A 10,045-nucleotide genomic window follows, 5' to 3' on the forward strand; every position below is an offset into this window, starting at 1 on the left:
ACTTCCACTTAATGCAAACTAGGTCATTTTGGGACTAACACATGGTTTAATTTTATTTTATTTCTTTAGCAGTAGTTAGCACGTGCGCGCTGTATCATAAGGTCTGTCATTGAGTCAACTGGCGTGGTTTCGAATCCCGGTTGTACATGACAAGGAGTAGGGTCGCCTATCCAACCTCGTGGGTTTTCTCCGGGTCCTCCAGTTTCCTCCCACTACGAAAGACTCCTACGCGCAACCAAATTATAGAAATAAAATTGAACCATGAGTTAGTCCCGAATTGACCTAGTTTGTGTTGAGTGGACGTTAAACCCCATTTCTCTCTCTCTCACTTTAATGTTGGACATATAATTTACAGCTGTTGTACATTATATCAGCTTTCTTTTAATTCACAGTAGATCTAAAATACTTTCATCAAAGATAGTAATGATGCTATAATTGAAGATATACATGAAAGGTGAAAAATATGGATAAACTTTAATAAACCTTTTGAATTGGATACAGATGTAGTCTGGGAGGTAGATTTAGATCTATAGCAAAAGATTTAATGTTTGTTAGTCCTGAATTAGAAGTATGCAAATCATCTGAACAACTAGATGCTATCCTTGCCAGTCCCTCTGTTCAGCTAAGAGGTGTAGATCATAGCTATGTAGAAATGTGTTTTTATATAGCTATAGCCTGGATGATTTTTGCTGCTGGTGTGCTGTGGGTGTATGATATATCACTGCCTAACTAAATAAGAAAGCTCCTGCTATTGTTCAGCTCATGTTCCTGAATCAACGACGTCAAGTTTTATAACGTCTAGCCATTGCTAGATGGGTTTGACATTCCCAAAACTTATAGAAACATTATCTCCCTTTACTGCAGACACGTGAACACTAGCCTTGTCCAATCAGAGGCCGTGACACTAACACACTCAAATCAAACTTGGCGACTGCCACGGAAACCACGACATTGAACGAACCTTGAGTTTTGCGACTCAATTAACAAAAGTATAGATTTTGGCTGGAAAGCGCGAGACTTCCTATTCAATATTCTATCGAGGAATCTGAGAGGTCCCCAGCTGAGTCAGTAGCCAATCGAAATTAGTGATGAAATATGCAGGGTATTACGTGAAGGGCTCGGAGATGTGTTCAGCTAAGAGTTGTAGATACATGTAATATCCATTCAGAAATTGAAAAATCTTTGAATAATTACAATTGATCATTCTCGCCAGATTTGTGCTGTTACGTTTGTTTTGTTTTCAAATAATTACAATCGCTGTAATTAAATGATGTTAAATGGCTAAGTGGGTAAGACCCTGGCTCGCTAGCCTGGAGGTCAGGTGTTCGATCCCTGCATTGGCCGAGAAAGTCCATCCAGATTTTTCGGCGTGGTTCTCCCTTGTCAGAGGTGCAGGACGGAGGGCTTGACAAGGACAGCTGTCTAGTCGTTCGGATGGGACAATAAACCGAGGCCCCGTGTTCACATTGGAGTGCATGTAAAAGATCCATTGACAGTTGGAATTCGATATAAGAGTAGGCCGTAGTGCCACTGTCTGGGCAAAATTTCCCTCATAGCACACTGCATGGCGTATGCCCATCTTCATTAGCCCAGTTCGGAGCAAAACAGTAGGACGTTAAACCCCATTTAATTTCATTTCATTTCATTTTTTTCTATTTCCAGGTGTCTGAGGCCATTGGTTCTAGTCTTCCCGGATGGTTATTATATAACTCTAACCGACGACAGTTGATTGGTGTGCCATCTACGCAAGATGTCGGAGATCACTATATATCCGTAGAAACTGTGTGTACAAACTCAGCACCATGTTTTAAAGATGTCTTCTTACTCTCAGTGAAAGACAGCCATTATGGATTTAAACAAAACAATCCCCATTCTTCCAAAAGTGAAACGACAGACAATACGCCACATGGGTGTGAGAATGAAGTCGTTATAACTAATATTGTGTTCTGTGTTTCTCCCGATAAACTTGAAGCTTACGACAGGATAAAACTTATATCGGATATGTCCAAATTCCTTTCACTCGATGCTTCTAAACTAATGTTAATTCCCTCAACTGGTCAGAAGTTACGAGCTCTTGAAGATGGATTTCAGATTGTCTCTGCTGGACCAGGGAATGCTGGACTCTGTGATGAGGAAAGAAATGTGGAACTCTCGTGGGAAATATCTTGTTCTACTTTAAAACATATTGGTGATTTTGTTTCCATATTGCAGCACAATATTAAAGTTGGTAGAATTCAAAAAGAGTCTGGTGTGGAGGTTGTTGGGTGGTACATAGCGTCCTCTAATTCCCTGTCTACTACCTTGAATAAGAGAAAACGAAGGAGAGCCTGGAGGACTCCTGTACCAACCCCAGTTCTCTCACCAGTAACCCCCACCAGAGTCCAAACTACATCCACAATAGTTCCAACAACAAGCTTTAACCCTTCTTTAACTCACACAGTGTACCATCCCGGTAATCTCCCCACAATTCAGATTGCTTTCAGGTCCACAGAGTCAGCATCTGCTTCCACTTCTTCCGGTAGCTGGTCCAGGGATCAAATTTTACCAACACAAACCAAGACAGTTTCTGCTTCTTCAACCCACGTGCCTTATGAAAGCATGACAAACATTGGTGCCCACACAACTACTAAATCTAAAGCTTTCTCTCCGTCCATAGCAATTCATAGTTCTAGTGTTGTGACACCTACTCCTAGTGGAGCCTATTTACCCACAACATCCTACATTGATCCAGAAATCCCAATTCATTCAGGATCATCCGGTGAATCTCCTGGTCAGCCCATGGAAACCAAACCAACAACCATGAAACCAAGAAGTAAAACGGTTACATATACTTACAGTTCATCGGATCTTTATCCATCAACAACAGATACAACCGCATCTGATACTGATCCAGGGTATCAATACACCAGAACCAAACCACTGCTGCCCATTGAAACCACAAAAGTTCAAACCACAAATGTTGTCTTTGAAACAACACTGACACAAACTCCTCAAACTACGAAGACATCCACTGTACCCACAACATCTTCCATAGAAGAAGGTTCAGCAAACGATGCTATTGAGGGCTCATCATCATCATCTGGAGACCAAATTGAAGAAGGATCTACACCAGAGTCCGGAGATAGTGCTATTTATACCACGGATGATGAAGATGACTTAAAGAGTAGAAAACCTGGATCAATTTCAAGCTCTGGAATTAGTGGGGATTTTAGCAGTTCATTGATATACCTCCCATATCCTGATGAAGGTGGAATAGTCTTTGAAAATCAACCTACAGACATAGTTGTGCCGACTTATGAGTCATCATCTAGATCTGATATTCCAATGTTTGTAACAGAGGCTACATTCACCACAATGTCCTCTAGTGTATTTGATCTTCCCAACTTTATTCCATTATTCCCAAATAATAATGAGGGTACTGGAGATGCCACAACCCACAGTCAGGAATTAACCTCTCACACATCAGGGAGCAGTGGTGTTGTTATTGAAGATGACAAAACTTTACCACCATTTTCTGGACAAGGTAGAACACAGATGTCAGGAGCTGATAGAGAAACTTATCCAGGGACTGAGAGGTCTCCATTTCCAAGAACTGATTGGGGAACAGCTTCAGGAGCACCAACCACATATTCAACCACTTCCAGACAAAATATTATCATTGAAGATATGGATTCTGGTTCTTCATCCAGTGTTGATAATGAAGTCATCAGTGGTGACAGGATAAGTCATTCAACCACAGCAGCATCCATGTCTTCCACCACTAATCCTAAACCTACAGGATCCGATGGACAAGTGAACTGGTTTTGGGAGAGGATATCAACTACCATCCATCCTAGTATGCGACCAAAGACAACATTTTATGGTTATGGACCAACAGAACCTGTTACACTGGGAGCACCACAACATGTCACAGAATCCACGACTAGAGCTCTGATACATCAAACTCACGATCCTATCACAGAGACGTCAACACTATTCTCAAAGGTTACAGCCAAACAAAATAACAACCGGAAAAATAAAAATAAGAAGAAAAATAAAAAGAAGAAGAACAAAAAGAATAAAACCACTACTGCTGATTACTGGGATTGGAAAACTCTACCAGCAAATATGACAACCCCACCTACTGTATGGCCAGAATCTTCAGGTATTATTACTTTCTTTATTACAGTAGCTATATTAGCCTTATGACTAATAGTCGGCACGCTTTCATTCTATCGTATTACGACATCACGTAATTTTGTAGGATATTACTGACATAAATTTGAAAACCGTACGGGAATTAAATATGAATAATAACGAGGTGCACCTATTTTTTTATTACGGACGAATTTGAATGTTTTGTTTACATGTGATTTTTGTGTGTGGTCTAAAAACTGCCATCATAAATAACGATAAGAGTTATGTCCCTTTATTTTCGGTAAAAATGTCTGACAAGAAAAATTTTGAAATCCCATCACTGCCTTACACCACACCAATTAGAATTCTGGTATTCATTTTGCTTAATATTTCTTAGGGGAAAGGACAAATTTTTAAACAAAAGGTACTTGGTTACACTGTTCAAAAACTTTTAGTTCCAAATTTTTATGTTTTGACATTTAATTTTTAGTCAAACATCTTTCATGGTGGCTAAGTGGGTGAGACACTGAGTGGAGTTCCCAAGCTGTATCCCAATCTTCGCTGTGAAGGTTCCTCAGCATTTTCCAACCTAGATGCCTCTTGTTGGAAGGATGGAATCACCTCAGACAGAACAAATATTCCCATTTTCATTATCCCAATTAATAGAAATGAAATGATATGAAATGAGGTTTAACATCCTATTGTTCTGCTTTGACTGGGCTAATGAAGACAGGCAAACGCCATACAGTGTGCTATGAGGGAAATTTTGCCCGGGCAGCGGCACTATGGCCTATTCTTATATCGAATTCCAACTGCCACGGGATCTTTTACGTGTGCACGCCAGTGTGTACATGGGACCTCGGTTTTTCGTCCCATATGAATGTCTCGACAGCTGTCCTTGTCGGCCCCTCCGTCCTGCACTACTGACAAGGGGGAACCACGTTGGAAAATCCTGATAAACTTTCTGGGCCAATGCAGGAATCAAACCCGCGACCTCCAGAAAAGTAGGATGTTAAACCCGTCTTCATTTCAAACGAGGCATCAAATATGCGACGTTGGTTAAATACAGATATTAAGTCAACTGGCGTGGTTTCAATTCCTTGGTTGTACTCGACAAGGAGTAGGGTCGCGTGTCCAATCAATTGGGGTGGGTTTTTGTGGGTCCTCCAGTTTCCTCCCACTGCTAAAGACCTCTACACACAAGCGAATTGTTGAAATAAAATTGAAGAATATGTCAGTCCCGAAATGACCTAGTTTGTGTCGACTGGACATTAGACCCCATTTCTCTCTCTCTCTCTTGAGGACTGCTTGGACAACTCACCTGCTGTAGGTGCATGTTTGATTACCTGGCAACCTATCTTAGTTTGTTTCGTGAGATTAATACCTGGATGTTTCTGTTCTTTATTTTACAGCCAGTAACCACAAACCGTACCTGGAAAACTCCATCGACTACATTGAAGCTACCTTGGGAGAGTACTTCGAGTACCAAATTCCACGAAACGTATTCTATGATATTGAAGATGGCGATACCCAGAGTTTACAGTTATCTCTATCTTTACCTTACAACCAACCTCTTCCACCAACTTTCTGGTTACAGCTGGACCCCAAGAAACAGATCATCAAAGGTTTACCATTGGCGGTCGATCTGGACACAGGCTACCAAAACATAAACCTCATTGCCAAAGACAAGGGGAGCTTAACAGAAACAGATTCTATCAAACTTTTTGTGAATTCTTCAACATTTGGGAAATTCAGTCACAAATTTATCATGACTTTCGGTGTAGACTTTGCGACTTTTATGAATGATCGAAGTAATTTGAATAATTTGTTGAGCTTGATAGCCAGTTATTTTGGTGACGATCGAGTTGATAATCTTACCGTTTTGGATGTTTCGGTTGGATCTTTAATAGTGACTTGGACAAATAATACCCTTAATGGTGACGAATGTGATAATAGCTCTGTCAACAGCTTGCTGAATCGCATGGTCAGAAAAGATGGTTCAATTCGAACATCGTTCACACGTCATTTCGGCAAGGATTTACCCGTGCAAGAACTGGAATATCAGGCGTCTGGTGCTTGTGCTCAAACGACCACAACAATGAGCTACACAACCTTCCTTCCAGAACAAGCTGATACTCCAGGACTGAGTATCTGGGCTCAGGTGGTCCTGCCTGTCATGGTGTCCTTATTAGTTTTGTTACTCATCATACTTCTGGTTTTACTCATCAACAGACGGCGGAAGAAGAAACCCGAACCCACCGCCTGGGATAAACCTGTGTTTAATAACGACAGAAATCCAATCATATTTCCCGATGAATTGGAGCGCGAGGAAGCAAGCCTGAAACCCAAAAAGCCAACTACTCTGTCGTCAGATGTAAGTGGTTCATTATCATCCGGAGGATCAAGGAATTCCAGACCATTCTATTATTTTGAAGAAGATCCGGAATCAAACGATAGTACGTTAAACTCTGAGAGAAGCCGAACGGGTTCCAATAAACGACCTCCCAAGGCTCCTCCTCCGTATTGGCAGCCACATTCGGAACCACCGCCTTACCGTCTCCCCCCACCATACGCCCCAGCGCACCAAACAAATGTCTAATTTAATTAATCAAAGAAACAACTATGAAAATATCAGGGTTTTTAAATGACAATTTGTCTTTGACTTCTATTTAAATGGAATGTCATTTGTTTGTAATTATATACAAGTGATATGCAGCTAAGATCAAAATCGTTTTTGGGGTGTTGTCGAATCGTGGGTTGAAATACCATTAATAGCATCATCACTGCTTGACTCATCAGTTAAAGAATGAGTGTTAATTAATTGTTTTGTTAATGATGTGATTGTAAAATAATTTTCATCGTGTATATTTTATTCTACGCAAAAATTGAAAAAGTACTAAGCTCGTAAATTTTATCTTTTGTCTTATATTAATTTGTAGCTTAACGCTAATGATTGTCATATGTATGTTTTAAACAATATTATATTTTTCACAACTTAATGTACGCTAAAATGTACAAAAATTGACTACCATATTTAGCATTTAATTAAGAAAACCAACCAAAATTATCCACAGACAATATTCTTCCAGTTTGGATTCAATCGGATTATTAAAGAGGCCTACTAAAAGATTTTAGTGATACGTAAAGGTCAAGGTCGCATTGGGTAATTATTATTAAGGTTTATAAAACTGTTAAAACGGCCACAACTTTTAATCAAAATGGTCATAGATTGATCATCAATCAAACTGATTGATTAAAGCAGCTAAGTCTCTAACTCAATATCATCCAAAATCTTCAACATTGAAAACATGAATTATTTGTCAATCTAAATCAACATTCATGTTGTGATCTTACCGCAAAAGGATGGGCTTTTGATATCCAATATTTAAGACAAAATAAACATTTTACCATTGGTACACGAATCGTGTACCATAATGCGTTTCAGCCCCAGTTCTAGCGAGAGACTCGAGGAACGAGGCTAGACATATTGCACCAAATCAAACGACGTATGTAGACTGGAATAACCAGACGCTAGAAATTGCACTCGCTTGAGAATGTTGGCTTATTTCGCCGAACATAACTGATTTGAAATTAAAGTAAAAACGGAAACCATTGAATGTAAAACAGTTTATATACATTCATATTACAGTATTATATGCGTTGCGACCCACTTTTGTCAATTTCTAGGTCCCAAATGTTAGCGATTTAGCTCCTTTAAGTATTTGTTATTTATTATGAATCCAATGAATTATTTATTTAAATAAATTATGAACACATTTTTGGATGTGAATTTGGTTTGTTTTGATTATGACCATAGATTGTCTGCAGAGTTTGCAAAATTTTTAATTCACCAAATCGTTGTAAATACTAAATAAATTTGGATTGATATTCCTTTTAGACATTCGTCTTTCAACAACAAGGAATTCTAAATCCCTCAAATTCTGATCAGAATTTAACTGTTCAGAACATTTCTAGTCATCTAAGTTTTACAACTTTGTTTGAGTTTTACACAAATTCGTTTGAGTTTTACACAACTTTGGTTTGAGTTTTACACAACTTTGTTTGAGTTTTACACAACTTGAAATGCTATACATAATTTTTACCTAATTTTTAATATAGTCAACTAAAGATATTTTTTTTATCTTTAAACAGCCCATCTGTTTCTGGGTTTGTTTTTTTTTAAGAAAACTTATTTGTTTATCAAATACAATTTTGTTATATATTTATATATATATTATCAGTATTGTTATATAAGGCCATACAAAAAAAGAAATTCTGCTTCTTAAACAATTCTTCCAAAAAATCCCTGCATTGGCCGAGAAAGTTCATAAGGATTTTCGATGTGGTTTCACCTTGTCAGTCATGCAAGATGGAGGGCGTGACAAGGACAGCCGTCTAGTCATTTTGGATGGGATGAAAAACTGAGGTCCCATTGGCATGTACATGAAAGATCACTTGACAGTTGGAATTTGATGGTAGGCCATAGTGCCGCTGCCAGGGCAAAATGTCCCTCATAGCACACTGTATGTATGCCCTTCTTCATAAGCCCAGTCGGGTCGGAACATTAGGACATTAAACCTCATTTCTTTTCAAAAGATCACAACTGGGCTAAATGACTTAACAAGCAGACCTTTTTACAAGTGATTCAGGAAATTATCTGACAAACAGAATATTTTTTTTATTTGGCCTAATTATCTAGTTCACAAATATAATTTTAATTGTATTTTATTTTATCATTATGGTAATCTCATTCTAGTCCCATTATATTTTATATTTCCTGGCCCCGAGTTCACAAAGCATTCTCAGACATAAGTTAAGAATTTACTCAACTGTCAATCACTGTTTATGAGAAATATTTTTGATCCAGAAACACAAAACTTTGCACATAGTTTCTTATGGATGTATTTGATACATTAAAACAGCAAACTTTTGATAAAGGCCTATATTTTAGTTAAAATAAGGTGAACAGTTTTGAGTAAATTCTGAACTTAAGTCTGAAAATGCTTTGTGAACTTGGGCCAGTTGTTTTAATATTTTTTTTTGTGTCAAGCAGCACGATTTTATACAGCACAAATTTTGATTGAGTAATTTGAGTGTCAAATTTTTTCAGCACTGCCATCAGCTTAATTATGTATATAGTTAATCCTTGTAAGACATATAGAAAAAGATTTCACTAAAAATAAATACACTTATATGGATATACTACTTCTGAATTTTATTAACATGCTACGTTTCAATACACATACAGGTATCGTTCTTTGCTTGATAACGATACCTGTATGTGTATTGAAACGTAGCATGTAAATAAAATTCAGAAGTAGTATATCCATACAAGTGTGTTTATTTTTTATGTATATAGTTGCCTTCTCTTTAGTAGGAGGGATGGGTGGTGGGGGGTTCAGTCAAGTGGTCTAATGCAACCACTTTAAATCATAAGGTCTGTTGTCGAATCAAGTAGCATGGTTTAGAATCCCAAGCTTGTATGTCTTAAAGAGTAGGGTTGCCTGTACAATCTCATGGGTCTTCTCCCGGTCCTTCAGTTTCCTCTCCCATTGCTAAAGATCCCTATCTAAAGACGAATTATGAAATAAAATTGTACCATTAGTTGGTCCTGAAATGATATTAGTTTGTGTCAAGTGGACGTTAAATTCTCGCACTGGAATTTAAAAAAAAAATGGTGGCAGAAATTCTGCTCTCTGTGCAAAATTTCCCTCATAGCGCTGCATGGCATATGCCAATGTTCATTAGACCAGTTGTTGCATGGCAAAACATTAAAACCCATTTTATTTCATACTCTATTTAAGTTCTGTGACCCTACTATGTGTCTCAATATAATATAGTTTGTACATAAACTAGAAATTGATGGAAATCTTGCCTTTGCCTGCCGTTCAGTATTTGCCATAAATATAGATAATATTTAATTTAGAGA

The 10,045-nt window shown here is 38.1% G+C and overlaps 1 protein-coding gene across 1 annotated transcript in view; it reads left to right on the forward strand.

The window, feature by feature from the left end:
- The window catches only part of LOC126827503 (dystroglycan 1), a 70,568-nt gene extending 62,311 nt beyond the window's left edge, over positions 1-8,257 (forward strand). The window contains exons 3-4 of the mRNA XM_050556906.2: positions 1,663-4,144; positions 5,529-8,257. Coding sequence (XP_050412863.1) covers positions 1,663-4,144; positions 5,529-6,715 — 3,669 coding nt within the window. The 3' untranslated portion in view covers positions 6,716-8,257. The remainder of the gene's footprint in view (positions 1-1,662; positions 4,145-5,528) is intronic.
- Positions 8,258-10,045: the final 1,788 nt, after the last annotated feature.

The sequence above is a fragment of the Patella vulgata genome, chromosome 7 (genome assembly GCF_932274485.2).
Source record: "Patella vulgata chromosome 7, xgPatVulg1.2, whole genome shotgun sequence".
NCBI classification, from domain to species: domain Eukaryota; kingdom Metazoa; phylum Mollusca; class Gastropoda; family Patellidae; genus Patella; species Patella vulgata.